General features: G+C 43.6%; 1 protein-coding gene across 1 annotated transcript in view; it reads left to right on the top strand.

Annotated features, from left to right (window-relative positions):
- Positions 1-17,795, top strand: part of SPG21 (SPG21 abhydrolase domain containing, maspardin) — a 122,044-nt gene that overhangs the window by 40,846 nt on the left and 63,403 nt on the right. The window contains exon 6 of the mRNA XM_053719353.1: positions 6,062-6,126. Coding sequence (XP_053575328.1) covers positions 6,062-6,126 — 65 coding nt within the window. The remainder of the gene's footprint in view (positions 1-6,061; positions 6,127-17,795) is intronic.

Raw genomic sequence — 17,795 nt, forward strand, 5'->3', positions numbered from 1 at the left:
TCCACGGCGTCATCCTTACTTGTGGGATATTCTCTTCCCCAACAGGAAATGGCAAAGAGCCCAGCAAAGCTGGTCACATGATCCCTCCTAGGCTCCGCCTACCCCAGTCATTCTCTTTGCCGTTGTACAGGCAACATCTCCACGGAGATGGCTTAGAGTTTTTTAGTGTTTAACTGTAGTTTTCTATTATTCAATCAAGAGTTTGTTATTTTGAAATAGTGCTGGTATGTACTATTTACTCAGAAACAGAAAAGAGATGAAGATTTCTGTTTGTATGAGGAAAATGATTTTAGCAACCGTAACTAAAATCCATGGCTGTTCCACACAGGACTGTTGAGAGCAATTAACTTCAGTTGGGGGAACAGTGTGCAGTCTCTTGCTGCTTGAGGTATGACACATTCTAACAAGACGATGTAATGCTGGAAGCTGTCATTTTCCCTATGGGATCCGGTAAGCCATGTTTATTACGATCGTAAATAAGGGCTTCACAAGGGCTTATTTAGACTGTAGACTTTTCTGGGCTAAATCGATTCATTATTAACACATATTTAGCCTTGAGGAATCATTTTATCTGGGTATTTTGATATAATAATATCGGCAGGCACTGTATTAGACACCTTATTTCTTAGGGGCTTTCCCAAAGCATAAGCAGAGTCTCATTTTCGCGCCGGTGTGGCGCACTTGTTTTTGAGAGGCATGGCATGCAGTCGCATGTGAGAGGAGCTCTGATACTTAGAAAAGACTTTCTGAAGGCGTCATTGGTATCGTATTCCCCTTTGGGTTTGGTTGGGTCTCAGCAAAGCAGATACCAGGGACTGTAAAGGGGTTAAAGCTTCAAACGGCTCCGGTTCCGTTATTTTAAGGGTTAAAGCTTCCAAATTTGGTGTGCAATATTTTTAAGGCTTTAAGACACTGTGGTGAAAATTTGGTGAATTTTGAACAATTCCTTCATGTTTTTTCGCAATTGCAGTAATAAAGTGTGTTCAGTTTAAAATTTAAAGTGACAGTAACGGTTTTATTTTAAAACGTTTTTTGTACTTTCTTATCAAGTTTATGCCTGTTTAACATGTCTGAACTACCAGATAGACTGTGTTCTGAATGTGGGGAAGCCAGAATTCCTATTCATTTAAATAAATGTGATTTATGTGATAATGACAATGATGCCCAAGATGATTCCTCAAGTGAGGGGAGTAAGCATGGTACTGCATCATTCCCTCCTTCGTCTACACGAGTCTTGCCCACTCAGGAGGCCCCTAGTACATCTAGCGCGCCAATACTCCTTACTATGCAACAATTAACGGCTGTAATGGATAATTCTGTCAAAAACATTTTAGCCAAAATGAACCCTTGTCAGCGTAAGCGTGGCTGCTCTGTTTTAGTTACTGAAGAGCATGACGACGCTGATATTAATATCTCTGAAGGGCCCCTAACCCAATCTGAGGGGGCCAGGGAGGTTTTGTCTGAGGGAGAAATTACTGATTCAGGGAACATTTCTCATCAGGCTGAATCTGATGTGATTACATTTAAATTTAAGTTGGAACATCTCCGCATTTTGCTTAAGGAGGTATTATCCACTCTGGATGATTGTGAAAAGTTGGTCATCCCAGAGAAACTATGTAAAATGGACAAGTTCCTAGAGGTGCCGGGGCTCCCAGAAGCTTTTCCTATACCCAAGCGGGTGGCGGACATTGTTAATAAAGAATGGGAAAGGCCCGGTATTCCTTTCGTCCCTCCCCCCATATTTAAAAAATTGTTTCCTATGGTCGACCCCAGAAAGGACTTATGGCAGTCAGTCCCCAAGGTCGAGGGAGCGGTTTCTACTTTAAACAAACGCACCACTATACCCATAGAGGATAGTTGTGCTTTCAAAGATCCTATGGATAAAAAATTAGAAGGTTTGCTTAAAAAGATGTTTGTTCAGCAGGGTTACCTTCTACAACCCATTTCATGCATTGTCCCTGTCACTACAGCCGCATATTTCTGGTTTGATGAACTGATAAAGGTGCTCGATAGTGATTCTCCTCCTTATGAGGAGATTATGGACAGAATCAATGCTCTCAAATTGGCTAATTCTTTCACTCTAGACGCCACTTTGCAATTGGCTAGGTTAGCGGCTAAGAATTCTGGGTTTGCTATTGTGGCGCGCAGAGCGCTTTGGTTGAAATCTTGGTCGGCTGATGCGTCTTCCAAGAACAAGCTACTAAACATTCCTTTCAAGGGGAAAACGCTGTTTGGCCCTGACTTGAAAGAGATTATCTCTGATATCACTGGGGGTAAGGGCCACGCCCTTCCTCAGGATCGGCCTTTCAAGGCAAAAAATAGACCTAATTTTCGTCCCTTTCGTAAAAACGGACCAGCCCAAAGTGCTACGTCCTCTAAGCAAGAGGGTAATACTTCTCAAGCCAAGCCAGCTTGGAGACCAATGCAAGGCTGGAACAAGGGAAAGCAGGCCAAGAAACCTGCCACTGCTACCAAGACAGCATGAAATATTGGCCCCCGATCCGGGACCGGATCTGGTGGGGGGCAGACTCTCTCTCTTCGCTCAGGCTTGGGCAAGAGATGTTCTGGATCCTTGGGCGCTAGAAATAGTCTCCCAGGGTTATCTTCTGGAATTCAAGGGACTTCCCCCAAGGGGAAGGTTCCACAGGTCTCAGTTGTCTTCAGACCACATAAAAAGACAGGCGTTCTTACATTGTGTAGAAGACCTGTTAAAAATGGGAGTGATTCATCCTGTTCCATTAAGAGAACAAGGGATGGGGTTCTACTCCAATCTGTTCATAGTTCCCAAAAAAGAGGGAACGTTCAGACCAATCTTAGATCTCAAGATCTTAAACAAATTTCTCAAGGTCCCATCGTTCAAGATGGAAACCATTCGAACTATCCTTCCTTCCATCCAGGAAGGTCAATTCATGACCACGGTGGATTTAAAGGATGCGTATCTACATATTCCTATCCACAAGGAACATCATCGGTTCCTAAGGTTTGCATTCCTGGACAAACATTACCAGTTTGTGGCGCTTCCTTTCGGATTAGCCACTGCTCCAAGGATTTTCACAAAGGTACTAGGGTCCCTTCTAGCGGTGCTAAGACCAAGGGGCATTGCAGTAGTACCTTACCTGGACGACATTCTGATTCAAGCGTCGTCCCTCCCTCGAGCAAAGGCTCACACGGACATCGTCCTGGCCTTTCTCAGATCTCACGGCTGGAAAGTGAATGTGGAAAAGAGTTCACTATCCCCGTCAACAAGGGTTCCCTTCTTGGGAACAATTATAGACTCCTCAGAAATGAGGATTTTTCTAACAGAGGCCAGAAAAACAAAACTTCTGGACTCTTGTCGGATACTTCATTCCGTTCCTCTTCCTTCCGTAGCTCAGTGCATGGAAGTGATCGGGTTGATGGTTGCGGCAATGGACATAGTTCCCTTTGCGCGCATTCATCTAAGACCATTACAACTGTGCATGCTCAGTCAGTGGAATGGGGACTATACAGACTTGTCTCCAAAGATACAAGTAAATCAGAGGACCAGAGACTCACTCCGTTGGTGGCTGTCCCTGGACAACCTGTCACAAGGGATGACATTCCGCAGACCAGAGTGGGTCATTGTCACGACCGACGCCAGTCTGATGGGCTGGGGCGCGGTCTGGGGATCCCTGAAACCTCAGGGTCTTTGGTCTCGGGAAGAATCTCTTCTACCGATAAATATTCTGGAACTGAGAGCGATATTCAATGCTCTCAAGGCTTGGCCTCAGCTAGCGAGGACCAAGTTCATACGGTTTCAATCAGACAACATGACGACTGTTGCGTACATCAACCATCAGGGGGGAACAAGGAGTTCCCTAGCGATGGAAGAAGTGACCAAGATTATTCTATGGGCGGAGTCTCACTCCTGCCACCTGTCTGCTATCCACATCCCGGGAGTGGAAAATTGGGAAGCGGATTTTCTGAGTCGTCAGACATTGCATCCGGGGGAGTGGGAACTCCATCCGGAAATCTTTGCCCAAGTCACTCAGCTGTGGGGCATTCCAGACATGGATCTAATGGCCTCTCGTCAGAACTTCAAAGTTCCCTCCTACGGGTCCAGATCCAGGGATCCCAAGGCGGCTCTAGTGGATGCACTAGTAGCACCTTGGACCTTCAAACTAGCTTATGTGTTCCCGCCGTTTCCTCTCATCCCCAGGCTGGTAGCCAGGATCAATCAGGAGAGGGCGTCGGTGATCTTGATAGCTCCTGCGTGGCCACGCAGGACTTGGTATGCAGATCTGGTGAATATGTCATCGGCTCCACCTTGGAAGCTACCTTTGAGACGAGACCTTCTTGTTCAGGGTCCGTTCGAACATCCGAATCTGGTTTCACTCCAGCTGACTGCTTGGAGATTGAACGCTTGATTTTATCGAAGCGAGGTTTCTCAGATTCTGTTATCGATACTCTTGTTCAGGCCAGAAAGCCTGTAACTAGAAAGATTTACCACAAAATTTGGAAAAAATATATCTGTTGGTGTGAATCTAAAGGATTCCCTTGGGTCAAGGTTAAGATTCCTAGGATTCTATCCTTCCTTCAAGAAGGATTGGAAAAAGGATTATCGGCAAGTTCCCTGAAAGGACAGATTTCTGCCTTGTCGGTGTTACTTCACAAAAAGCTGGCAGCTGTGCCAGATGTTCAAGCCTTTGTTCAGGCTCTGGTTAGAATCAAGCCTGTTTACAAGCCTTTGACTCCTCCTTGGAGTCTCAATTTAGTTCTTTCAGTTCTTCAGGGGGTTCCGTTTGAACCCTTACATTCCGTTGATATTAAGTTATTATCTTGGAAAGTTTTGTTTTTAGTTGCAATTTCTTCTGCTAGAAGAGTTTCAGAATTATCTGCTCTGCAGTGTTCTCCTCCTTATCTGGTGTTCCATGCAGATAAGGTGGTTTTACGTACTAAACCTGGTTTTCTTCCAAAAGTTGTTTCTAACAAAAACATTAACCAGGAGATTATCGTACCTTCTCTGTGTCCGAAACCAGTTTCAAAGAAGGAACGTTTGTTGCACAATTTGGATGTTGTTCGCGCTCTAAAATTCTATTTAGATGCTACAAAGGATTTTAGACAAACATCTTCCTTGTTTGTTGTTTATTCAGGTAAAAGGAGAGGTCAAAAAGCAACTTCTACCTCTCTCTCTTTTTGGATTAAAAGCATCATCAGATTGGCTTACGAGACTGCCGGACGGCAGCCTCCCGAAAGAATCACAGCTCATTCCACTAGGGCTGTGGCTTCCACATGGGCCTTCAAGAACGAGGCTTCTGTTGATCAGATATGTAGGGCAGCGACTTGGTCTTCACTGCACACTTTTACCAAATTTTACAAGTTTGATACTTTTGCTTCTTCTGAGGCTATTTTTGGGAGAAAGGTTTTGCAAGCCGTGGTGCCTTCCATTTAGGTGACCTGATTTGCTCCCTCCCTTCATCCGTGTCCTAAAGCTTTGGTATTGGTTCCCACAAGTAAGGATGACGCCGTGGACCGGACACACCTATGTTGGAGAAAACAGAATTTATGTTTACCTGATAAATTTCTTTCTCCAACGGTGTGTCCGGTCCACGGCCCGCCCTGGTTTTTTAATCAGGTCTGATAATTTATTTTCTTTAACTACAGTCACCACGGTACCATATGGTTTCTCCTATGCAAATATTCCTCCTTAACGTCGGTCGAATGACTGGGGTAGGCGGAGCCTAGGAGGGATCATGTGACCAGCTTTGCTGGGCTCTTTGCCATTTCCTGTTGGGGAAGAGAATATCCCACAAGTAAGGATGACGCCGTGGACCGGACACACCGTTGGAGAAAGAAATTTATCAGGTAAACATAAATTCTGTTTTTCATGAGCAAAATTTCTCAAGGGCGGATGCTTCTCAGGAGTCTGACAAGAATCAGAGTATGCCGCAGCTTTCTCCCCATGCGTCCCAATCTTTAACGCCCACGCAAACAGAGCCCTGTACTTCTGCTCTAGTGCCTGCTGGAGTTACCTTAGCGGACATAGCTGCGCTTATGTCTTCCACAATTTCTGATGCGTTGTCTGCTTTTCCTATGCTTCAAGGCAAGCGTAAGAGGAAAGACACTCAGGTTGTTAGGGATTCTGATGCAATGGTGGCAATCTCAGATGTACCTTCTCAGGGAACTGAGATGGAGGGTATGGAGGTTCTATCAGAAGGCAAAATTTCAGATTCAGAAAGTTCATTACCTTTGATTCAGAGGTTGTATCTTTCAGGTTTAAACTAGAACACCTCAGTCTGTTACTCAGGGAGGTTTTGGTTACTTTAGACGACTGTGATTCCACAGTAGTAGTCGCTCTTGCGAAATAGAGTAAATTGGACAGATATTTTGAAGTTCCTTCTTACTCTAACGTTTTTCCAGTTCCTAAGCGAGCTTCGGAGATTGTTATTAAGGAATGGGAGAGTCCAGGTATTCCATTCTCTCCATCTCCTATTTTCAAGAAGATGTTTTCTATAGCTGACGCTGTTAAGGATGCTTGGCAGACGGTTCCTAAGGTGGAAGGGGCTATTTCCACCTTAGCCAAACAAACTACCATTCCTATTGAAGATAGTTGTGCTTTTAAAGACCCCATGGATAAGAAGTTGGAGGGTCTACTTAAAAAGATTTATGTTCACCAGGGTCTGCGTGCATTGCTACTGTCACTAGTGCGGCGGCTTATTAGTTTGATGCTGTGTCCGAATCGCTTAAGACGGAGACTTCTTTAGAGGAGATCTAAGATACGATTAAAGTTCTGAAGTTAGCCAATGCCTTTACTACAGATGCTTCTCTGCAGTTTACTAAATTGGCAGCTAAGAGTTCAGGGTTCTCTATCCTAGCCCGCAGAGCTTTATGGTTAAAACCTTGGTCTGCGGACGTGTCATCCAAGTCTAAGCTTCTAGCTATTCCTTAAAAGGGAAAGACCTTGTTTGGACCTGGCCTGAAGGAAATTCTCTGACATCACGGGAGGTAAGGGTCATCTCCTTCCTCAGGATAAGAGAAATAAACCAAAAGGACGACAAAGTAATTTTCTTTCCTTTCGCAATTTCAAGGGAAATTCTTTCTCTTCCTCCTCTAAACAGGAAGGAACCTATTCACAATCTAAGCCTACTTGGAGATCCAACGAGCCTTGGATCAAGGGTAAACAGTCCAAGAAGCCTGCTGCTGACTCCAAAACAGCATGAAGGGCATGCCCCTGATCCGGGAACGGATCTGGTAGAGGGCAGACTTTCTTTCTTTGTTCAGGCTTGGGTGCGAGACGTTCAGGATCCCTGGGCTATAGAAATAGTGTCCCAGGGATACAGACTGGAGTTAAAACATTTTCCTCCACGAGGAAGATTTCTTCTTTCAAGGTTATCTGCAGACCAGATAAAAAGAGAGGCGTTCTTACATTGTGTAAGAGACCTCTCATCCCTGGGAGTAATTTGTCCCGTTCCTGTTCAGGAACACGGGCAGGGATTTTATTCTAATCTGTTTGTAGTTCCCAAGAAGGAGGGAACTTTCAGACCTATCTTAGACCTCAAGAGTCTGAACAAGTTTCTCAGAGTTCCATCTTTCAAGATGGAAACTATTCGTTCCATTGATCCAGGAGGGTCAATTTATGACGACAGTGGACTTAAAGGGACACTCAGGTTAAATTAAATTTTCATGATTCAGATACAGCATGTAATTTTAAACAACTTTCCAATTTACTTCCATTAAAAAAAATGTGCACAGTCTTTTATATTTACAATTTTTGAGTCACCAGATCCTACTGAGCATGTGCAAGAATTCACAGACTATATGTTTATGCATTTGTGATTGGCTGATTGCTATCACATGGTACAAGGGGAGTGGAAATATAAATAACTTTGAAATTTGTTATAAAAAAATCTACTACTCATTTGAAGTTCAGACTAAGTGCTATTACATTGTTGATTGGTCCTTTAAAGGATGCATATCTACATGTTCCTATCCACAGAGATAATCACAAGTTCCTAAGGTTTGCCTTTCTGGACAGACACTTTCAGTTCGTAGCTCTTCCTTTCGGGCTGGCCACGGCACCCAGAATTTTCACATCTGGGGTCTCTGCTGGCGGTTCTAAGACGCAGGGCATTGCGGTGGCGCCTTATCTGAACGATATTCTAATCCAGGTGCCATCTTGTCAACAAGTAAGGTCCCATACCGACATTCTACTATCCTTCCTGAGAACTCACGGGTGGAAGGTAAATCTGGGAAAGAGTTCCTTAATCCCAAAGACAAGGGTGACTTTCTTGGGAACTTTAATCGATTCAATATCTATGAGGATTTTTCTGACAGAGGTCAGGAAATCAAAGATTCTAGATACCTGTCTAACCCTTCAGTCCAATCCTCGGCCATCAGTGGCCCAGTGCATGGAAGTAATCGGGACTGATGGTGGCGGCAATGGACATCATCCCGTTTGCTCAGTTTCACCTCAGACCTCTGCAGTTAAACATGCTCAGGCAGTGGAATGGAGATTATGTAGCCTTGTCTCCTCGAATAACCCTGGAACAGGAGACAAGTTACTTACTTCAATGGTGGTTGTCTCTGGATCATCTATCCCAAGGAACATGCTTTCGCAGACCATCCTGGGTGATTGTGACAACAGATACCAGCCTTCTAGGGTGGGGAGCTGTCTGGGGTCCCCTAAAGGCTCAGGGAGTGTGGACTCAGGCGGAGTCTGTTCTTCCTATAAACATCCTGGAACTGAGAGCGATCTTCAATGCTCTTCTGGCCTGGCCTCAGTTGGCTTCGGCCCAGTTCATCAGATTCCAGACGGACAACATAATGACAGTGGCTTACATCAATCATCCAGGATGAACGAGGATTTCCTTAGCGATGACCGAGGTAGCCAAGATAATCCGGTGGGCGGAGGCCCATTCTTGCCATCTGTCAGCGATCCACATCCCAGGGGTGGACAACTGGGAGGTGGACTTTCTGAACAGGCAGACTTTTCATCCGGGAGAGTGGGAACTCCATCCGGAAGTATTCTCCAACCTGATTCTCAAATGGGGTCAGCCAGAGTTAGATCTCATGGCATCTCGTCAGAATGCCAAGCTCCCGAGATACGGGTCAAGGTCCAGGGATCCCCAGGCGCAACTGATAGATGCTCTAGCAGTTCCTTGGTCCTTCAGCCTAGGATAACTTTTTCCCCGGTTTGCTCTTCTTCCTCGGGTCATTGCTCGAATCAAACAGGAGAAGGCATCAGTGATCCTCATTGCTCCTGCTTGGCCTCGCAGAATTTGGTATGTCGATCTGGTGGACATGTCATCCCTGCCACCTTGGAGACTGCCATTAAGGAAGGATCTTCTCATTCAAGGACAATTCCTTCATCCAAATCTAATTTCTCTGAAGCTGACTGCTTGGAGATTGAACGCTTAATCCTATCCAAACGGGGTTTTACTGATTCGGTCATAGAGACCTTGATTCAGGCGCGTAAGCCAGTAACTAGAAAGATTTTCTATAAGATTTGGCGTAAATATCTTTATTAGTGTGAATCTAAGTGCTACTCATGGAGTATAGTTAAGATTCCCAGAATTTTATCTTTTCTCCAAGAAGGATTGGAAAAGGGTTTATCGGCAAGTTCCCTAAAGGGTCAGATCTCTGCCTTATCTATTTTGTTACACAAACGTCTGGCGGATGTCCCAGATGTTCAATCCTTTTGTCAGGCTTTGGTTGGAATCAGGCCTGTGTTTAAACCAATTGCTCCTCCATGGAGTCTGAATTTAGTTCTCAAAGTTCTTCAAGGGGCTCCGTTTAAGCCTATGCATTCCTTAGATATTAAGTTATCTTGGAAAGTTTTATTTCTTGTTGCCATTTCTTCAGCTCGAAGAGTGTCTGAGCTTTCGGCATTGCAATACAATTCGCCTTACCTTATTTTTCATTCGGATAAGGTAGTGTTACGTACTAAACCAGGGTTCCTTCCTAAGGTTGTTTCAGACAGGAACATTAATCGGGAGATTGTTGTTCCTTCCTTGCGTCCTAATCCTTCTTCTCAAAAGGAACGTCTGTTGCACAATTTGGACGTGGTCCGTGCTCTGAAATTGTATTTACAAGCGACTAAAGACTTTCGTCAGTCGTCGTCTTTGTTTGTCGTTTTCTCTCGAAAACGTAAGGGTCAGAAAGCTACGGCTACCTCATTTCTTTTTGGCTGAAGAGTATAATCTGTTTTGCATATGAGACTGCTGGACAGCAGCCTCCTGACAGTTACGGCTCATTCCACTAGGGCTGTTGCTTCCTCATGGGCATTCAAATTGAAGCTTCTGTAGAACAGATTTGCAAGGCTGCAACTTGGTCTTCTCTTCACACTTTTTCTAAATTTTACAAATTTGATACTTTTGCCTCGGCTGAGGCTGTTTTTGGGAGAAAGGTTCTTCAAGCAGTGGTGCCTTCCGTTTAGGTTCCCTGTCTTGTCCCTCCCTTATCATCCGTGTACTCTAGCTTTGGTATTGTATCCCACAAGTAAGGATGAAATCCGTGGACTCATCGTGTCTTTAAAAAGAAAAGAAAATTTATGCTAACCTGATAAATTTGTTTCCTTTTTAGACACGATGAGTCCACGGCCCGCCCTGTTCTTTGAGACAGGTTATTTATTTTTGTAAACTTCAGACACACCTGCACCTTGGCTTTTCCTTTCTCTTCCTAACTTCGGTCGAATGACTGGAGTGGGAGGGGAGGAGCTATTTATACAGCTCTGCTGTGGTGCTCTTTGCCTCCTCCTGCTGACCAGGAGGTGAAATCCCACAAGTAAGGATGAAATCCGTGGACTCATCATGTCTAAAAAGAAACAAATGTATCAGGTAAGCATACATTTTCTTTTCTTTCTCACTGCCTATGACCTTTCTTTCTTTCTTTCCTTCCTTCCTTCCTTCTCCCCCTCGCTCTCTCGTTTTAATTGTGCATTTGAGACTGGTGTGTTTATTACCTATATGTTATTAAAGTTACGCATCCAAGGTTGCTAGTAATTGAATTAAAGAAATGTACCTGAGAAGCTACTTTTTCATGTTCCATTTACTTCACAGTTAAAGGGCCATGTTACTAAAAAAAATTACATGCTCTAATCTGTTGGAGAATTCTATTTTATGTCAATAGACCCTACTCTACTGTGTGTTTTGCCATTTTACTCAATAGACCCTGCTCTACTGTGTTTTAACCCCCACTAAAGAGTAATGTAATATACTTTTTTTTTAACTATTATGGCCCTTTTAAAGGGATATGAAACAATAAACTTTTCTTTAAAAGGACACTGAGCCCAAATTTTATCTTGCAAGGTGTATCCAGTCCACGCATTCATCCTTACTTGTGGGATATTCTCCTTCCTTACAGGAAGTGGCAAAGAGAGCACACAGCAGAGCTGTCCATATAGCTCCCCCCCCCTAGCTCCACCCCCAGTCATTCTCTTTGCCGCGTTAACGCACTAGGTTCAAGATCCCCATGTGGGGAGGGTAAGCTATGTTCTGAGACTTAATATAGAATTGAATGCTTACATGACATGACAGGGCAAAATAGGCTGGTTGACACTAATGCAGGGTAATCGATTATTTATTAAGAAATACTCATTGGAGACACATTTTTAAGCACTTTGGAGTGTTTTACTGGGGTTATTATCCACATGGCATAAATTTAGTCACTTAGAAGTGATTTTTGTAGGCCTCACAACTCCGGAGTGGAGTGGGAGAGGCCTTATTTAGCTTGAAAGACAAGTTCATGCTGCTTCACATGGAGGGCCCTTCTGCTGATTGAGGGCCTAGAAGAAGCTTTGTTTCCCCAAAACTGATCCCTAAGGGCAGGTAGGGCCACAGCAGTAAGCTGTGGCAAGGTGCTGTAGTTTAACCGGTTGTTGGCTTTAGGCTGCTCCGGTTTGGGCATTAAGGGGTTAATCGTTCTGAAACTTGCTGTGCAATCATATTAAAGCCTTAGGTACATACTGTGAAAATTTCATTTCATTTTTCACTGTTTTGTAAAATGGTGTGCTCTTTTTATTTCTTAAAGGCACAGTAACATTTTTTTCAAATTGTGTTTTTTATTTGATTAAAGTGTTTTCCAAGCTTGCTTGTGTATGCTACTAGTCTGTTAAACATGTCTGACACTAAGGAAAATCCTTGTTCAATGTGTTTAGAAGCCATGGTGGAACCCCCTCTCAGAATGTGTCCCAATTGCACTAATATGTCTATACACTTTAAAGATCATATTGTTGCACTTAAAAATGTGGCCCAAGATGATTCTCAGACTGAAGGTAATGAGGATAGTCTGTCTACCTCTCCCCATGTGTCACAACCAGTTACGCCCGCGCAAGCGACGCTTAGTGCCTCTAGTGCGTCTGCCCCTATTACATTGCAACAACTAGCGACAGTTATGGATAATTCCCTTGCGGCCTTTTTATCCAAACTCCCAGTTTTTCCTACAAAGCGTCATAGCTCTGTTTTAAGAACAGATTATGTGCAGTCTGAAGCTTTGGTAGCCTTATCTGATGTACCCTCACAACGCTCTGAAATGGAGGTGAGGGATTTGATGTCTGAGGGAGAAATTTCCGATTCAGGAAAGGTTTCTCATCGGGCAGATTCAGATTCATTAGCATTTAAATTTAAATTGGAACACCTCCGTGTTTTGCTCAGGGAGGTATTAGCTACTCTGGATGATTGTGACCCTATGGTGGTCCCAGAGAAGTTGTGTAAAATGGACAAGTACCTAGAGGTTCCTGTATACACTGATGCATTTCCGATCCCTAAGAGGGTTGCGGATATTGTTGCTAGGGAGTGGGATAGACCAGGTGTCCCTTTTGTTCCCCCACCTATTTTTAAGAAAATGTTCCCCATAACTGACCCTAGGCGGGACTCGTGGCAGACGGTCCCTAAGGTAGAGGGGGCTGTTTCGAAACTTGCTAAGTGCACAACCATACCAATTGAAGACAGTTGTGTTTTTAAAGATCCTATGGATAAAAAGTTAGAAGGTTTACTTAAGAAAATCTTTGTTCAACAAGGCTTTCTTCTCCAACCTATTGCCTGCATTGTTCCTGTAACTACTGCAGCGTCTTTCTGGTTTGAGGCGCTGGAGGAGTCGCTCCAGACGGAGACCTCATATGACGAAATTATGGATAGAATTAAGGCTCTAAAGCTGGCTAATTCATTTATCACAGATGCCGCTTTGCAATTAGCTAAGTTGGCGGCAAAAAATTCAGGCTTCGCCATTATGGCACGCAGAGCGCTTTGGCTCAAGTCATGGTCGGCCGATGTGTCGTCAAAATCCAAATTGTTAAATATCCCTTTCAAGGGAAAGACCCTTTTCGGGCCAGAATTGAAAGAGATTATTTCAGAAATCACCGGGGGAAAGGGCCATGCTCTCCCCCAGGACAAGCCTTTTAAGGCTAAAAACAAAGCTAATTTTAGTTCCTTTCGTAATTTCAGGAGCGGTCCCGCTTCAGCCTCTACAGCTGCAAAGCAAGAGGGTAACGCTTCACAGCCCAAGGCAACCTGGAAGCCTTATCAGGGCTGGAACAAGGGTAAACAGGCCAAAAAGCCTGCAGCTGCTACCAAGACAGCATGACGGGGTAGCCCCCGATCCGGAACCGGATCTAGTAGGGGGCAGACTTTCTCTCTTCGCTCAGGCCTGGGCAAGAGATGTTCTCGATCCCTGGGCTTTAGAGATTGTTACCCTAGAATTCAAGGACTCCCCTCCAAGGGGAAGGTTCCATATTTCTCGTCTGTCTACAGACACGACAAAGAAAGAGGCGTTCTTACGCTGTGTAGAAGACCTACATACAATGGGAGTGATCCACCCAGTTCCAATTGCGGAACAAGGGCTGGGGTTTTACTCAAACCTGTTTGTGGTATCCATAAAAGAAGGAACTTTCAGACCAATCCTGGATCTCAAATTTCTAAACCAATTCCTCAGAGTCTCATCATTCAAGATGGAGACCATTCGGACAATCTTACCTATGATCCAGGAAGGTCAATATATGACTACCGTGGATCTAAAGGATGCGTACCTGCATATCCTAATCCACAAAGATCATCATCAGTTCCTCCGGTTCGCTTTTCTAGACAAGCATTACCAGTTCATGGCTCTTCCATTCGGTTTAGCCACTGCTCCCAGAATTTTCACAAAGGTGCTAGGGTCCCTTCTGGCGGTTCTAAGACCGCGGGGCATAGCAGTGGCGCCTTATTTGGACGACATCTTAATTCAGGCGCCGTCTTTTCACAGAGACAAGGCTCACACGGAGATTGTATTGGCCTTTCTAAGGTCTCACGGGTGGAAGGTGAACATCAAAAAGAGTTCCCTGTCCCCACTCACAAGGGTTCCCTTCCTAGTAACACCAATAGATTCGGTAGAAATGAAAATATTTCTGACTGAGGTCAGAAAGTTGAAACTTTTAACTACTTGCCGAGTTCTTCATTCCATTCCTCGGCCATCTGTAGCTCAATCTGAGGGCGATATTCAACGTTCTTCAGGCATGGCCTCAACTAGCTGCGGCCAAATTCATAAGATTTCAGTCGGACATTACATCAATCATCAGGGGGGAATAAAGAGTTCTCTAGCGATGAGGGAAGTAACCAAAATAATCAGGTGGGCGGAGGCCCACTCCTGCCATCTCTCAGCAATTCACATCCCAGGTGTAGACAACTGGGAGGCGGATTTTATAAGTCGTCAGACTTTTCACCCGGGGGAGTGGGAACTCCACCTGGAGGTATTTGCCCAGCTGACTCAGCTATGGGGCATTCCAGAGTTGGACCTGATGGCGTCCCGTCAGAACACCAAGCTTCCTCTCTACGGATCCAGGTCCCGGGACCCCAAGGCGGCATTGATAGATGCTCTAGTAGCGCCTTGGTCCTTCAATCTGGCTTATGTTTTCCCACTGTTTCCTCTTCTCCCTCGTCTGATCGCCAGAATCAAGCAGGAGAAGGCGTCAGTGATTTTGATAGCGCCTGCGTGGCCACGCAGGACTTGGTATGCAGACCTAGTGGACATGTCATCTGTCCCACCATGGACACTGCCAATGAGGCAGGACTTTCTAATACAGGGTCCGTTCAAGCATCCAAATCTAGTTTCTCTACGTCTGACTGCTTGGAGATTGAACGCTTAATTCTTTCAAAGCGTGGTTTTTCTGAGTCAGTTATAGATACTCTGATCCAGGCTAGAAAGCCTGTCACCAGGAAAGTCTACCATAAGATATGGTGGAAATATCTTTGTTGGTGTGAATCCAAGGGTTACTCATGGAGTAAGATTAGGATTCCCAGGATATTGTCTTTTCTCCAAGACGGTTTGGAGAAAGGATTGTCGGCTAGTTCTTTAAAGGGACAGATATCTGCTCTGTCTATCCTTTTGCACAAGCGTCTGGCAGAGGTACCGGACGTTCAAGCATTTGCACAGGCTTTAGTCAGAATCATGCCTGTCTATAAACCTGTGGCTCCGTCATGGAGTCTAAATCTAGTTCTTTCAGTTCTTCAAGGGGTTCCGTTTGAACCTTTACATTCCATAGATATTAAGTTGTTATCTTGGAAAGTTTTGTTTTTGGTAGCTATCTCTTCTGCTCGAAGAGTCTCAGAATGATCTGCTTTACAGTGTGATTCACCTTATCTGGTGTTCCACGCAGATAAGGTAGTTTTGCGTACCAAACCTGGTTTTCTTCCTAAAGTTGTTTCTAACAAGAATATTTACCAGGAAATAGTTGTTCCTTCTCTGTGTCCTAACCCATCTTCGAAGAAGGAACGTCTTTTGCATAATCTTGATGTAGTTCGTGCTTTAAAGTTCTATTTACAAGCAACTAAGGATTTCAGACGAACATCTTCTTCGTTTGTTATCTATTCTGGTAAGAGGAGAGGTCAGAAAGTGACTGCTACCTCTCTTTCCTTTTGGCTGAAAAGCATCATCCGTTTGGCCTATGAGACTGCTGGCCAGCAGCCTCCTGAAAGAATTACTGCTCATTCTACCAGAGCAGTGGCTTCCACATGGGCTTTCAAAAATGAGGCTTCTGTTGAACAGATTTGTAAGGCAGCGACTTGGTCTAAACTGCATACTTTTGCCAAATTTTATAAATTAGATACTTTTGCTTCTTCGGAGGCTATTTTTGGGAGAAAGGTTTTACAAGCAGTGGTGCCTTCCGTTTAAGGTACCTGTCTTGTTCCCTCCCTTCATCCGTGTCCTATCCCACAAGTAAGGATGAATCTGTGGACTGGATACACCTTGCAAGAGAAAACCGAATTTATGCTTACCTGATAAAGCTTTTTTTTTTTTTTTTTGTTTCAGGGGACTGGACAGCACTTTTTTATTGGTGGATGAATTTATCCACCAATCAGCAAGAACAACCCAGGTTGTTAACCAAAAAAGGGCCGGCATCTAAACTTACATTCTTGTATTTCAAATAAAGATACCAAGAGATTGAAGAAAATTTGATAACAGGAGTAAATTAGAAAGTTGCTTAAAGTGTTATGCTCTATCGGAATCCCAAAAGAAAAAATTTGGGTTCAGTGTCCCTTTAATGATTCAGATAGAGCATGCAATTTTAAACAACTTTTCAATTTACTTCTGTCATATAGTTTGCTTTGTTCGTTTGCTAGGTACCCTCATAAGCAACAAAGCACTACTGGGCGCTAGCTTCTTGTTGATGGGTGCACATAGATGCCTCTTGTCATTGATTACCTGATGTATTTAGCTATCGCCTAGTAATGTGTTGCTGCTCATTCAACAAAGGATATTTGATAATAGAAGTAAATTGGAAAGTTGTTTAAAATTGTATTATCTGCCTAAATCATGAAAGAAAAATGTTGGCTTTCATGGTTCTTTAATGTGATATTCATAATACAGTTTGTATCTTTCATTTAGCAGATGTTGCCCAATGTTGCATATTCCTGCTGTCTTTTTCAGTGTGATATTTTCATGGAAAGAAGAGCAGTTCTCTCCAGCTTCCCAATATCTTTTGTAGCGCAAACTTGTTGATATGGCTTCTCCCTACTGTTGTTACTAACCTTTGCTTTTTTTCCTATTGCATGATCTAGTTCAGAGCTTTACACAAAATACTAATGTGTGTTAGTAAAAATCTCACAGCAAATCTTTCATCTCATGGTTGTTTTGGTGGGTTATTTTTAGATTGTAAATTATAGTTGTGCAGCCATCTTCAAATTACATAGGAAGCCCAGAGATGCCTGTGACCACTATTAATAGTCTTGTGTCTGTATCTCTTATGACAAAGCTGATCAAACAATAATCTCTTACAGTATTTCTTTACTTTGTTTTCAAGTTTTCTAAGAGTGCTGTTTATATCCAAGTTTAATTCAACGTTTGTATAAAGTTATAAAAATGTCAGTACTTTGCATCCTGACTACAAATAATGAGGTTTAAATCCGTTTTGCTATTACTTTTTTGTGTCATGAAAACTAGCACTCTGCCCAGATTACTTTTTAAACTTGGCCGGGTGTTTTATTACTGACTGCAACACAAGGTACTTACTGCTAATGCAAAATTAAAAAATGAACAGTAAACTAGAAAAGGAAGGAAATTTGCTTCTGTTTAAAAGGTAGCTGGAGCACCCACTGCAAGTGGGAAACAGCAGACACTCCCATCCCCCTTCCTTTGCATATGAAAAGACTCTTTCCTGTAATTGGCAAGAGTCCATGAGCTAGTGACGTATAGGATATACATTCCTACCAGGAGGGGCAAAGTTTTCCAAACCTCAAAATGCCTATAAATACACCCCTCACCACACCCACAATTCAGTTTTACAAACTTTGCCTCCTATGGAGGTGGTGAAGTAAGTTTGTGCTTAGATTTCTACGCATTTCTCAGCATTTTGAAGCCCGAATCCTCTG

The sequence above is a fragment of the Bombina bombina genome, chromosome 6 (genome assembly GCF_027579735.1).
Source record: "Bombina bombina isolate aBomBom1 chromosome 6, aBomBom1.pri, whole genome shotgun sequence".
Lineage (NCBI taxonomy): Eukaryota > Metazoa > Chordata > Amphibia > Anura > Bombinatoridae > Bombina > Bombina bombina.